The sequence below is a fragment of the Indicator indicator genome, chromosome Z (assembly GCF_027791375.1).
Source record: "Indicator indicator isolate 239-I01 chromosome Z, UM_Iind_1.1, whole genome shotgun sequence".
Taxonomy (NCBI): Eukaryota; Metazoa; Chordata; class Aves; order Piciformes; family Indicatoridae; genus Indicator; species Indicator indicator.
This window is the reverse complement of record NC_072053.1, coordinates 48,635,451-48,650,595: the sequence shown is the minus strand read 5'-3', so window position 1 is coordinate 48,650,595 and position 15,145 is coordinate 48,635,451. Positions and strand designations below refer to the sequence as shown.

The 15,145-nt window shown below is 40.5% G+C and overlaps 1 protein-coding gene across 1 annotated transcript in view; it reads left to right on the top strand.

Moving 5' to 3' along the window:
- Window positions 1–11,638, top strand: part of SMC5 (structural maintenance of chromosomes 5) — a 59,574-nt gene extending 47,936 nt beyond the window's left edge. The window contains exons 18-24 of the mRNA XM_054397470.1: window positions 406–531; window positions 1,185–1,280; window positions 1,675–1,779; window positions 1,987–2,106; window positions 8,367–8,546; window positions 8,644–8,739; window positions 11,418–11,638. Coding sequence (XP_054253445.1) covers window positions 406–531; window positions 1,185–1,280; window positions 1,675–1,779; window positions 1,987–2,106; window positions 8,367–8,546; window positions 8,644–8,739; window positions 11,418–11,558 — 864 coding nt within the window. The 3' untranslated portion in view covers window positions 11,559–11,638. The remainder of the gene's footprint in view (window positions 1–405; window positions 532–1,184; window positions 1,281–1,674; window positions 1,780–1,986; window positions 2,107–8,366; window positions 8,547–8,643; window positions 8,740–11,417) is intronic.
- Window positions 11,639–15,145: the final 3,507 nt, after the last annotated feature.

Here is a 15,145-nt window from a genome sequence, read left to right as displayed (position 1 = left end):
GTGGTGAGTGGGGTTAAATCCATTTGGTGTCCACTCAAAAGTGGTGTTCCCTAGGGATCACTGTTTGGGCCAGCTCTCTTTAATATCTTTATCAATGATCTGGATGAGGGGATTCAGTGCATCTTCAGGAGGTCTGCCCATGATATTTTATTAAATGGGTGGGGGTGTTGATCTGCTTGAAGGTAGGAAGACACTGCAGAGAGACTTGGACAGCCTGGATGGATGGGCTGAGCTCAGCCATTGTCTGAGGTTTTAACAAGGCCAAGCACCCAGTCCAAAGTGCTCAGTAATTGCAAGCAGCAGGCCTGCGGTAGAGACCAATTTGGATGTTGTTTGTTGCCAAACTTAGGTTAAAGGGGGGAGAAAAAAAGTGTATTTTAATATCTTTAATGTATTTTCTAACAGCAAAGATTTCATGAACTGGATGATAGGAAGCGTGTTCTTACAGAAAACTCCAGGGAATTACTGAAAAAAGCTCGACATGTCTGCAAACTGAGTCCAGATCAACATCTTCCAAAAGAATTTCAGACTGTATGTAGAAACACAAATCTCCATATATCTCTTATGTTTTTGATAGTGCATACCATTGTAACTTCACCAGCAAAGAATATTACATATATTATATTAGAAGGCTACTAGTAAAGGATTTTGTGTAATTCTGTTTTGTTAACTTACAGATTGTGACTTAGTCTGCTTTTAAAGCACCTTTCAACAATGCTGGGATACTCTCTATCATTTTGTTTAGTGCACAGGGGAGTAAAATTTCATCTGAAATTTCAATTAAAATCTGAAGTCTTACATTCATAGAAATAATTAGAAGCCATATTCTAGCTTCTTGCTGTAAAGGAGCACACAGAGAACTGAAATCTGGGCTTGCCTACTTACCTAGAGGTCTTCCCAGCCTCTAGAAGTTATTTGCATGGCTTAGCTAGCATAACCTCTGGCTTATATCAAGCCTTTGAATATCTGTACCTCCACAAGATACATTTGTCAAGTGGTTCCACTTCCAGTCTCCTTTCTCTGTCCAGAGTACTTTGTGAGGGGATCTTGCTGTGTTAAATTTTGAGTATATAACATCCTAATTAAAAGCAATAGATCATTTTTTTGCTTTTTCAATCTTTTTAGCAAACTCGGGAATCCTTCATTAGCATTGCTGTGTAACACGTGCATCCTTTCCCTTCTAGGCTTTTCAGGCTCTTCCATCCACGTTGGAGGAAATCGATGCTTTTCTGAATGAAGAGAAAACCAGGGCCTCCTGTTTCACAGGCCTGAATGCTTCGGCATGTTCACTACTTTCCTTCCACCCTCTCTTCCTCCCCCTCCATCTGTATTGTACTTGCTTCCCACTCTGTGCTAGATCTCGTGGTATAATAAGCTAGACAGCAGGAACAATGTGCTGTAAATGCCAGATTTTGCATCTATTAGAATTTTAAGTAGGTTCTTCCAAAAGAACAGTGTGTTCTGTGCCTTTAAAAAAAAAAAAAGAGCAACCTGAAATAAGCAATGCTTTTAAGATTCTTTGCTTAAAAGATAGAGATTAATCTCATTCAGTGTGCAGTGCAATAATCTATATAATTGTGTTTGAACAGAATCAGTGTAGTGTGATATTTCTACAGTCAAGGTTAGAAACGGCGAACATTTTGTTTGCTGCTTGTGTTTTTTTTGTTCTGGCAGGTTGTTGAAGAATACAATAAACAGACACAAGAAATAGAGCAGTTGACAGAATATCTAGAGGAGAAGAAAAATGAATTGGATAACTATAAGCAAAACATTTCACAGGTAATAGCTGAAAATTTTCACTTCTGTATCAGTATGTCGTTATGAGAATAGAATGTATGTACAGAAATAAGGGGTAACATTCCAAGTTGTCTTGAGTGTAAACTGAGATGTTAACTTCTGTAATTACGGTATTTTATAATTTAAATTCTATCTCTAAAGGAAAATACAGTTACTAAAACGATTTTACATGGATATGTCTACTTCTAGGTCAAAGAAAGGTGGCTAAACCCCCTGAAAAAGCTGATTGAGCAAATTAATGAGAAGTTCAGTTACTTCTTTAATGCTATGCAGTGTGTTGGTGAAGTTGATCTTCATGTGGAAAATGAGGTATTATGATTTATTTTATGTTTGTAGAAGTAGCATTTATGTTTTTATGCATCATCATTTACTAAAGATTGCAAGAAAAAAAATAAAACAAGTTCTTTGATTTGTAGTAGAAAGATGTTACGTTTAAAAAACCAGATTTTTACTGATGAACATGCTTTTTTGTGTGCTAGAACTGACTCACAGTCTGATGAAAGGAAAATTGAGTCTCTGACAAGGTGCTTATAGGACTCCAGCTCACTGACTTTTGGACACTTCTGGCAATTTACAGGGCTCAATTAGAAGCATTGTATTTACTTAGCTCAGACTTATTAGGCTAGTGAATTAATCCTGCATTTTTAGCTAATTTGCGCTATTCTATTGACATTTAATGGCTAAATATACCATGTATTAAGTGTAGTATTGATTTGGTTTTACTTATAGTTTCTACTTATTTGGAAGTGCCAACCTGTTGCTAACAGAAAACACCAACGGTTCAAAACTGGAAAAAAATTGGCACTTAGCAAACATGAGGTCTAAAATACGTCAGGTTACCTTTGCTCTCTCCTAAAATGTATATGGATTTGCCTCAACCTCAGGGATTCAGTTTCATGTTTCTATGATATTGTTAGAGAAGAACCACCAGAGGTTTGGCGTATGTGAGAGTAAATACCAGTACAAGACCTTAAGACATTTCACTCCTGTGGATTCTTGTCTGCCTGCACGTGGAGTAAAACACCAGGAACAAAAGAAGATGTCTTATTCCTCCAATTTAGCAGATTAGCAGATCTGAGAGAATTTGATCAGTCCTCTCCAATGTTAAATACTATCTGATACATATGTTACTTATCCCAGAACAAGACCTGAAGGTAGCAAAGAAGCTGGAATGTATTCCTACAAACTTGAAGTTCCTAAGGCAGTTTTAAGACTTTTAAATTGTATAGTTTATTCATGGTGGCATTTAGACCTTATTGTTCTTCATGAAAGCTAGGCTACAATGGGACTCTGTTCTGCCAGGTCACCCTAGTTCATATACCTGTTGATGACTGTAGAATGTCTTAATGCAAACCAAATTGGCACAGAATTATAAAATTCTTTAAGTTGGGAAGGGCCTCTAAGATCATCAGCCTAACACCACGATGGCCATTAAAGCATATCCTGAATTGCATGTTTATGCATTTTTGAACACCTCCAGGAACGTGAGTCTACCACCTCAATGGGCAGCCTATTCCAAATCCTGATCAACATTTCAGTAAAGAAATTTTGCTTAATATCATCCTCTGACACAACTTGAGGCCATTTCCCCTCATTCTATGACTTTATACTAGGGAAAAAAACCTGACACCCCCCCCCGACTACTACATCCTTTCAGGTAGTTGAATTCTTTCAGCTTACTCTTCTCCAGAATAAACAATCCCAGTTCCCTCAGCTTCTCCTTCTAAGGTTTGTTCTCCAGATTCTTTGCCAGCTTTGTTGCCCTTTGATGGACACATTCCAGCACCTCAATGTCCTCCTTGTAGTGAGGGGCCCAAAACACAGTGTTCAAGGTACAGCCCTGCCAGTGCTGAGTACAGGGGCACAATCACTTCCCTCCCTCTGCTAGTCACACTATTTCTGATACAGGACAGGATGCTGTTGGCCTTCTTGGCTACCTGACCACACTGTTGGCTTGTGTTCAGATGGCTGTCAACCAGCAGCCCCTTGTACTTTTTTGTCAGACAGCTTTCCAACCACTCTGCCCCAAGCCGATAGCATTGCATGGGGTTTGTCATGACCCAAGTGCAGGACCCAGTAACTGTCCTTATGAAACCTCAGACAACTAACCTCAGTCCAGCCTGTCCAAATCTCTCTTCAGTGTCTGCCTACCTTCAAGCAGGTCAACATCCTGATCTATCTGAACCTCTAAGACTTGCTTCATAAACAGTCTTCTAGCTTATTCTGGCTTCTCAAAATAAGCGTGTTCTGGTTTCTCTGTGATGGCCTTCTTGTCCCTTTGCCACAACTTTCTAAATCTAAAAGTATTCTGTCAGCAACCATCAAGAATTGCCTCCTCTCCGTTCTTCTACCCTAAACATTACAGTTATGTTATCAGAAGAAAGGGAGTCGGTGACCTCCAAATACAGGGTTTATGCTTCAACGGTCTATGTGGATGGACCTGTTGGAAGTCATATTCCCAAAATTTGTTGATATTCCTTATGGCTGTCACTAATTTGATAAGTGCATTATAAGGATTGTGTCTTATTAGACCAATTGGTAAGCAGTCATTGTGGGCTTTGTGCACTGGGAGGTTGTATTCCCATTCCTGCACTGAGTTTAACTGAACTTCAGAAATACAAGCAACTGCCCCAAGGATTTCTTTTTTTCCTCAAATTATGAATGTATTTCCTTGTGTGGGCCTTATTTTGGACCACATCTGTTATCCCTGCACCTGTGTGCATCATTGAGTCTGACTGCTGATGAGTGTCAGTTTTCTGTTAAAAGCCAGGGTCAGAATCTTTGTTGTGTGATTTTTGTGAGTATGAAAGGGAAGTTGCTTTCATGGTGGATTTTTTGTGGGCTTAGCATCTCAATCTGATGATAGAAGTGAAGGATTTAATTGCCGCTTGCACTCTAAGCAGTTCGGATAGGATCTTAACCTACACACCCCCACCCATCCCAGTGTTCAATTTGATAGCATCATGTACCCTAATATCTTTTTTTATGATGAACGGAACTTACAGTAGCATTGCTTTCTCTGTTTTCTAGCCAAGTTTTTTTTTTCCTTGTCAATATTCTTAATATGCGTGAAGTCTTCCTTAACAGGGATTTAGAATTTAATAAATCGTTGTCACTGGGAGGGAGTGGTATTGAAAATTCTCTGTCTAACAGGAATGGATGGCTATAGGCTGTAAAGACAGGGAGAGCAGAAGAGGTGGTGGAGTTGTATTTTATGTAAAAGACAACCTTAAAAGTATTGCAGTCAGCTATGGTAATTGTGGAAGGCCTGTTGAATGCCGCTGGGTCAAAATCACAGGGGGTGTCTCCAAGGGAGACCTTACAGGAGACATCTGTTACCAATCTCCAAACCAAGATGACATAGCCAATGAGGCAAGTCTTGAGTCACTTAAGAAAGCTTCAGGTCAACAAAATCTGGTTCTTCAGGGAGACTTTAACTTACCCAGACGTTTGCTGGAAGGATTACACAGCAGTTCACCTGGCAGCCAACAGCTTTCTGGAACGAATAGAGGACTCCTTCCTTCCTCATACAAAAGTTAGATGTGCCAAGGTGCTGCTCATTAACCAAGAAAACCTGCTTTGTGGCAGTTACTGACAGCCTAGTCTGCAACAATCACAATATTGTGGAGTCTGGGATATTCCAGAGCATGCTAAAAGTTATCTCCAAAACAAAATTTTTAGATTTTAAAAGAACAAATTTCAGGGCTCAGTTGGAAGGACTCCTATGGGAAGCTTGCATGGAAGACAAAGGAGCTAGCAAGTGCTAGGATTTTTTGAGGAACACTCCCCTAGACACACAAAACCAGTTCTTCCCCTCTAACGGCAAGGGAAGTAAGCGAAACAAAAGACCCCCTTGGCTTAACTCTGAGCTTCTGGTTCTGCTCAGAACAAATGGGAAATGTACCAGAGATGGAAAAGTAGAACATTACTTATTGAAGACTACAAGGGCATTACCAGGGTGTGCAGAGGTGCAGTTAGGAAAGTGAACTCTCAGTGTGGACTAGAATGCACCAAAGATACATTAGCAACAAGCAAAACCCTAAAGAGGCTATAGGCCCACTATTAAACTAGTCACCAATGGTGCTGAGAAGGCACAGGTCCTCAGCACCTTCTTCATCCCTACCTTTACCAACACTGCTGCGTCTCAGGCCATGGATACAAAAATCCAGGTTGGTGCAGGCAGAGACCCACCTTCAGTGAAGGGAGAGTTAGTGTGTCAGCTATTACAGGAGCTTGATCTGTACAAATTGGTGGGCCCAGATGCCACCCACTGAAGGGTACTGAGTGAGCTGGCTGCTGTTGTTGCGAGGCAGCTTTCCATAATCTATGAGAAGTCATGGAGATCAGGAGACATCCTTGAAGACTGGAAGAAGACTACTGTCACCCTCCTCTATAAGAAGGGTTCCAAGGAGGTCCCATGTAATTATAGAACCATTGGCCTCACTTCCATCCTGAAAGTTACGGAGCAAATCTTCCTGGGGACTGTCACAAGTCAACTGGAGTACATAACTGGGAAGAGCCAGCATGGATTCACCAGGGGCAAATCATGCTTAACAAACCTGATCACCTTCTATGACAAAGTAACTCGCTCAGTTGGTGCAGAATGAGCAGTTGACATTGGCCTGGGTTTCTCCAAGGCTTTTGACATTGTCCCCCACAAACTCCTCCTAGAGATTCTGACACATTATGGCCTAGATCGGTGGCCTGTGTGCTGGGTGGTGAACTGGCTGACAGGACATACCCAGAAGATGATAGTAAATAGTCCTTTCTCAAACTGTCAGCCAGTCACAAGTGGGGTACCCCAGAGATTGATACTGGGCCAAATGCTTTTTAATATCTTCAGAAGTGATCTGGATGTGGAGATGAAGAGCAGTCTTCATAAAGTTTGCAGATAACACCAAAATGAGTGGGGAGGTTGACACTCCAGAAGGGAGAGTCACACTCCAAGAGGACCTGCACAGGCTGACTAAGTGGGCTAGCAAGAACCTTACGAAGTTCAGTGGGGAGAAATGTAGGGTCTTATGTCTAGGAATACATAACCCAGGAGTACAGTTCAACACTGGTATCCACCTGGCTGGAGAGCAGACCTGTGGAAAAGGACATGAGGGTCTTGGCAGACAACAGCTCAGCATGAGTGAACAGGATGCTGGGTTGCATTGCATTGCACAAGGGCATTGCCAGCACAGGTAAAGAAGTTATTGTCCTACTCTACTCAGTGCTTGTCAGGCCACACCTTGAGTAGTGTATGCAGTTTTGGTCCCCACTGTACAAAAAAGATGTGGACAGTCTGTAAAGTGTCCAGAGAAGGGTGGCTACTAGGACTGTGGAGACTCTTTTTACAAGGAATCACATGAAGAAGACAGGGGGCAACAAGTACAAGTTACTCCTGGAGAGATTCTAGTTGGAATCCAGAAGAAAAAATTTCACAGTGAGAACAGTTAGGCATTGGGATAATCTCCCAAAAGAAGCAGTGGATTCCTCTACGTTGGTCAGTTTTAAGACTCAGCTTGGCAGGGTGCTGGGCCTTCTCATTTAAACTACACTATCTCTTAGAAAGGTTGGACCAGATGATTCTTGGGGTCCCTTCCAACCTGGCCTTCTGTGATTTAAGGAATATGCGTGAAATAGAGTTAATCTGGATCTGGACAGGTTAGACCCATGGGCCAAGGCTAATTGAATGAAGTTCACCAGGGCCAAGTACCAGGTCTTCCAGCTGGGTCACAACAACCCAATGGTAAGTTACAGACTTGGTGATGCATAGTTGGAAAGCTGTGAATCAGAGAGGGACCTGGGGGTATTGGTTGACAGTCAATTAAATATGAGTCAGCAGTGTGCCAAGGAAGCCAATGGCATCCTGGATTGTATTAGAAACATGGTGGCCAGCAGGAAGAGGGAGATGATCATCCCCCTGTACTCAGCACTGGTGAGGCCACATCTTCAGTATCTGTGTTCATTTCTGGGCCACTACAAGAAGGCTGTTGAGGTGCTGGAGCACGCCCAGAGAAGGGCAGCAGGGCTGGTGAAGGGCCTGGAGCACATGGCCTATGAGGAGCATCTGAGGAAGCTGGGATTGTTCAGTCTAGAGAAAAGGAGGCTGAGGGGAGACCTCATCACTCTCTGCAACTACCTGAAGGGAGGTTGGAGTGACAAGGAGGCAGCCTCTTCTCCTTGGTGGTAAGCAGCAGGACTAGAGGAAATGATTATAAATTGTGCCAGGGAAGGATATTAAGAATACTTCTTCACAGAGAGGGTTATCAAACATTGGAATGGTGTGCTCAGGGCAGTGGTGGAGTCACCGTCCCTGTGGGCATTGAAGCAGTTTGTGGATCTGGTACTTAGGGATGTGGTTTAGTATTGACCCTTCAGTGCTGGGTTGAGGGTTGGACTGGATGATCTTTGAGGTCTCTTCCAACCAAGATGTTTTCTGTGATTATGTGATATTAAGTTGAACCTGAGTAGTTTGAAGATCCCTGCAGCACATTTGACATAAATTTTCTGTAATTTGCATGTCATTAGCAAGTAAGCTGTAGCACAGAGAAACTGAGTTTAACAGATACTGGCTTTTGTAGGAGGAGTATGACAAGTATGGGATTCGCATTAGAGTCAAATTCCACAGTAGCACTGAACTTCATGAACTGACACCGTATTATCAGAGTGGAGGTGAGAAAAGTGTTTCCACTATGTTGTACCTCATGGCTCTACAGGAACTCAACAGATGTCCTTTCAGGGTTGTAGATGAAATAAATCAGGTAAGGATCAGTATTTCAGCATATAACCTCTTCCTGCACAGATGCTTACGACATAGCAGAGAGAACAGAGTTTGCTTGGTTTTGTTTTTTCTTTTAGGGAATGGATCCAATGAATGAGAGAAGAGTTTTTGATATGGTTGTGAAAACTGCTTGTAAAGAAAGCACGTCTCAGTACTTCTTTGTTACACCAAAGGTGCGTAATGGAAAATTAAATGGAAAATTTAATGTTTAGGAGAGTTGAGTTTTGTGTTAGTATCCCCATATGCACTGTATGAGTTATCTCTGTTTTACCTGAGAACTTAATATTCAAAAGTAGCTGTGAGAGAACTTGTCCATTGTAAGGACAGCCCTGACAGGAGTTCAGACAAGTTGTACCAAGGATCAGGTAGCAAGGCCATCAAATGTAATGCTTCTGTGATAATTGCATAGAATGGGGATTGCAGCGGAGTCCAACTTCCAGGTACCTCAGATAATGATACTGGAAAAGGCTACTTCTGCTGACACCGGAAGAACTGGAAGTGTCTCACTTAATGAAGGAAAACTATTTAAGTAATAATCGGAGATTTATGAGACCAAAAAAAGTCAATATATGCTCCAAGGAGAATGGTTTGAAGAAGACTTTTCAGTCAAGAATGACCAGTGCTTAATTGTGCTCTTCTGCTAAATAAATTAACTGATGCCCTAGGTGATGCAGTGATGTGGTAAGAGGACTGGTAAGTAGTGTGACTGTTCAGCTGCACCTTTAACAGAGGCTAATGTTTTGTTCAACTTGATCCAAGGCAGACTGAAGCAGTAAAGCAATTCAGTAATGCCCTGTACACTTTCTAAGATACCAGTTCTGCATCCCGTACTTCACTGTATTTGAAAATCTGACTGGTGTGTGCTGCTCTTTTCTGTAAGTAGTTCAAGGACCTGAGAAAAGTCAGCTGCAGCATTTACCTGACTGAAAGTAGGAGGAAGGTGATGCTTGTTATTCCTTCTGATGTTGCAGTATGCTTGCCTCCATGCAGTTTGGTCACTCCCTGTCAACATTAGTTCTGTGCTCTGTGTGTTACCTATCCCCTTTCATCATCTTGTGATTTCTTTCCTTATTGGATCTGCTTTTTTGTGCTCTCTCTTAACATTGAGAAATAACAGGGTTTTGGACATTAAAAGAATAGAGATGGCTCTGCTAAGTGCAGTGCTTTCCATGTGACTGTGTAGGGTTCAGTTTGGTTTAAAAATTACGTTAATTGTCAAATTAGTAAGAACAGAGAAAAGGAAAAATCGAGCAGGTAGAGATAAACAGATCAGAGTAAAAATGAGAAAGCAGAAGTGAGACATTTCGGAGGCTTAGAGGAAAAATGTCTGTTTCACATTATGGTAAGAGGAAGATCAAGGAAAGTGTGGCACCAATTATAAAGCAGCAAGAGATGGCATTGTGAAGAGGTGGCTGAAGGCATTTCGTCTCTCTCATTTTATCAAGCTGCAAGTAGGTGATCACCACGGTTAACGCGGTAGAGTAGTAATGGCCTACCACAAAGAACATTATTAAGATAGCACTTCATATAAAGGCTTTAGCTGACTGCATGGGCTGCATTGGACTATAATTACAGGACTGTCCAGAGCAGACAGAGGAGAAAGCCATACTCTCTTCTTCCAGTGGCTTACCTGCCAGTACCTGAACCTACACTAAATGTCATCATTTACTAGAAAGCATGTATGTAATTGCATACTAGAAAGTGTGGCACACTGTCATGCTAAGGATTTTCAGTGTATGTATCCAGTATGTACAGGAAAAACTGTTCTTCTCTTTTTTCAGTATGTTGACAATTTGCCCAGCTGTAATTTTGAATAAGCTACAAAGAGGAAGGTGTGTAGATTAATATACAGTAGAGTTGAAGAGGAAAATTTTATTTTTGAGTAGTTGTGATTCACTGTCAGAATTAATAGATTAACTGAATGTGGAGTGCGTCTTGAAAATATTATTTGAATACTTACTTGAAAATAAGTATTTTTGGTATCTATGCTGAAATAGGTTATCATTTGTTAAGCATGAAAATACCATTCTGTTGAAGAGTGAATGCTGCTTTGCTGTAGAACAAGATTAGAATTCAAAGGATTAGGTAACTTTTATCTGAAAACAGGATACATTTCCTCACAGACAAGCATCAAACTTACTGTTGTTGATTTTTCCCACTTAAATAGTAGCTGGTCTAAGGCATAAATTACTAAATAACTGGGGAGAGAGGAGTTACTGTAGATGACAAGGTAAGCACCAGTTGCAAATCAATTGCTAAAAATCATCCTGAGCCCCACAGATAACCCTATAGCTTGCATGACATCTGTCAGCCTGCTGCACTTGTGCCTTAAATTTGGACTATGGTAAGTCTCCAGCTTTGGCTGTTACACCTCAGAAAAGTAGTGCAGTGTTTGGAGTTAGTCCAGAAGACAGCAGTGGAACTTCTAAGAAGCTTTGAAAATTTTGAGTTTCCACTAATAGAAAACGCTTAACTTGGAGGAACGTGAGGCTGAAGAGTGCTGTAGTAAATGTGCCCAGGTAAATCTAGCTCCTGCCTTGCCCTGCCACAAAAAAGGAAAAATAGCCACTGTTCTCTGCCCGTTGTGAATATGGAAATAAAAAAAACCCTCATATGCTACAAGAAGGTAAAGACTGCAAGGTTTTATTGTAGCAAGAATAGTGAAGCATGGAAATTGCTTGAACTGTGACTGGAAACTCTTTGTGGATTTTAAGGAACAAATAGACATCATCTGTCCTGCTGTATTGACCATTTGAGATCTAAGGCTTTACACAGACTTCCTTCACCTTTTTACATAATGGGGAATATCTTTTCTACACTTTTGACTTTGAGTTTTTTTGTTTTCCACCAGCTCCTGCGAAATCTCACTTACAACGACAAGATGACGGTGTTATTTGTCTACAGTGGACCTTTTATGTTGCAGACAGACAAATGGAACTTAAAGGCTTTCTGTAGGCGGCGGCAGCGACTTGGAAGTGTGGATGAAAAGTAATGAATACGAATGTGTGTGTGTGTGTGTGTGTGTATAGTGGTTTTTGTAGAAATTTTTGGAACATATGGTTTTCAAGACTTCATAAATTGTGAGAGATGAGAACCTGTAAAGAAATGGGTGAATTTCTAAAATTGGTGTAAAGATGTTACATGTTTGAAGTGCATGATGTCTGTTCAGATTTTTCATAGTTCCCTCTTTCTTCAAGAACCTGGTTTTTCTCAATAGTACTTTTAAATATAAAGAAAGTTTCTTATATTTTGTTACTTTAACAGTAACTCAGCATCAGAAGTACAGTTAGTTTTTGTATGTTATAATGAAATAATTCTATGTATTTTCTTTTCGTTTTCGAAAATCTGGAATTTGGTTTTGATAGTTTCCCTATCATAGCTGAGGATGTTCTCCAAACTTTTTATATTGAAATGGAAACTTTATGAACGAATTAATATGATGAGTAGGAAGAGAATGGTTTATAAGTAGCTGTGCATTAAAGTTAATATGAAGAATATGCTATTGTTAGACTAAAATACTTTATTACTTATTGTTTTTGAGCTAATGTTCCATTTTGTATTACTGGAAGGATAAGTTCTTTATTTTTCTAGCAAGTCTCCCTCAGCAAGGAGAGTGACGAAGGGCCAAGGATTTTTTTTAAACAATGAGCTAGTTAGCTTGCAGAAGTACAACTAAGCAATGTATAACTGTTTTTTGTTTGGTTGGTTGGTTGTTTTTTTTTTTGAGTACAACTCAGTATATTTTTGGGGATAGATGGAGAAAACAGTCCTGTTGATTTCACATGTAAGTTAAAGCCAGAAGGCTTTTTGCAAGGGTTCAGTGACACTGGGGCAATTGTATACACAGCAGCTTTTTAACAAATAACCATAAAATCCATGAGTGGGGTCGTGGCCATAGCTGTTCAGGATTTGAAAGTAGATGTTATGCACGGAATGCTGAATACCTGAAAAAGAGTATGATTTGTGAAAAATGGAAACTGTGATTGGTATATAAAATGTGCATAAAAGCGATTGAGTCTCGGGACACCATTTGAAAATATGCAGTATCCTTGTTTTCTTGGAGGAGTAGCTTTCAGTAGATTTTTATACAAAAGCTGATGTCCACTTGATTTGGAGTAACAGTTTTCCTTAACAGCTTCCTGTCAATAAACTTTGTCAATGGAATTGATATGTCATCTTTCTTTTTTTACAGAGTGTTAGAAATAAAATAACCCACTACAAAATATAAGCAAGAATCTGCAAGGTTTCAAATTTTAAGGTTAAATACTGTAATTCTTATTTTGAATTACCTTTTTTGAAGCCTTTAAGGGAATAGAGAACTACAAATTCTTATATTGCAGGCCAGCATTGATCAGTGGAGTTCTGTCTGTGAAGTAAGTGTAAGTTCCATGAAGATTGGTGTCCATACACAAATATTTGACAGAAGAATTGAAAGTGTGGGAACTCAGGCTGTAGTCCAGGGATTGAGTAAGCCAGCAGGGCATCCTTGACTTAATTGAGGCTGTCTGTCCACTGTATTGCAAGATCATGCTTTTAAAATGTGTTCTTCGATCTTCCAAAATACTTGGCTTTCCATAATCCTGAACTATAAGGTTATTATTTTTATGGTTTTTAAAATTGAATAGAAAAACATACATTGTTTAGTCTCTGATGATCACCATATGAAAAGGGCAGTTTCTTTATAGTCTCTCAATAAGTGAAAACTAATTACCTGAACATGTGTTAGGACTCAGTTCTTCTATGGTGGGACATCACTGACTGTTCTTAATGCTGTCATCTTAGAGCTCAATTTCTCATGTGTCAAGCTGAGTTATGAAATGTAAATCCAATTTATCTCAAGATGATGGCACCTCAAATCCTATCTCAAAGATTGTGTCTCCTGGGTATATGTTTGCCACACTGCACAAGTGAAGAAGGCAGGCTTCTGGGTGTTTGTTTTTTTTCCCAGAAAGTCTGTCAGCTGTTGGCTGGAGTTACTGATTTCAACACATCTGGCTACAGTCTAAATCTGACACTCATCCATATTAACTCACACCAGACAGAGTAATGATCTGCAAAACTGTACTAGAGTCATGTTGCTGACCAACAGAGCTTTGCTGTTCAACAGCTCAGCCTTCAAAAAAAACCTGTACAGCCAGCCTTGTATATGAAGGCAGCCATTGCCATTTGCAGAAGGGCTATACTTGACTGTGTGCCTCCCATACACATTCCCATTAGTAAACTGCTAAATCCCATGGCAGGTGCATCCCTCAGCACATACAGAGACCTTCTGGGTTACAAGACAGTCTTGTGAATGGGGTAGTGGATTCAGCCAGGAAAATCTACACTGAGTCATGCAATGTAGCTACAGCTTTGCTTAGCGTTCTGTACCCATGTAAAGGGCCCTTCCATGCTGTCAGCTTTCTTGCTCATCCTCACAATTTGCTACTGCTGTTGAGCTCCTGGGGGACTCTTGCTGTAAAAACCCATGGAATTAATTTCAGTCTATCTTGACAGGGTGGGGGATGATTGGAAGTTTAGGTTAAATATACACATTAATATCTAACTTATCCTGCTGACTAGATAGACCCTTTCAAAAAGGTAGAAGTGGAAAGATCCATGAATAGCTGAGGTATAAACTGAGCTTTCTTCAAGTGGAAGTTTTCTGGCTGTTGTTTAGACCATATGAAGACTATGGCAAAGATCCTCTTCCACCACTATCTGCAGTTCAGACAAACATCTTTATCACAATTCCCATGCTGCTTCTTACTGTGGGAAATAGAAAGGTCTTGAGAAACCAAATACTGTAAAGCACTTTGCAAATCACCTATGACTAAATAGCTCTTGTGTGCATACATTGACTCAGCGAGCTTGCTTAGAGTGAAGAGGAACCATTGTGCAACTACATGCTTTCAACAAGCTAATGTGGAGCTTGAGCTTTTATTGGGGAGAAACAAAGGAAGTCTGTTAAGACCTGCTGCCTGGGGACATCTATTCTCCAGGCTTCGGAGTTAGTGAGAAATTATGGACCTGGTCTGGGCTGCAGGATGCTTTACTGAAAAGTGTGGTAGGTGCTCCTAAGGGGCCAGGATAGGCACATGCTCCAGGTGTGATAGCAAGTTTTATTTGCAAGTTAATGCAGCTTTTAGCATAGTTCACACCAGGATGTCCCCTCTTGTTACTAAGCTTCCTGGCTGACGCTTCCTTTCTTGACCACCTCCAAAACACTGATTTGTATGGATTGCAGAAACTGCAGTTGCTTGGTTGTTGCCTTAGCAAAGCTTCTTTATTTTCTGAACGTTTCTTACTAATAGGCCTTGACTTTCACTTTCCTTGCCCAATTCCTATGCCATTAACTAATGTCTTGAAAGCAAACAGGTACCTAAGATGTGAGATTTGTCACTGTCTTACAAACATTTGCACAACATTAATGTGTGGTACTTGTCCATGCTGTGGAAGCTTAGACTTTTGGATAGTGGGATTTTCTGGGGAGGGAAGGAAATGTGCAAGGGAGATGATTAATTCAGGACAGTCATTGTTTGTAAAGCTGAGCAGCAATCCTATAGATGTCCCCAGAGGTTAACTAGGAGATGATCCCAC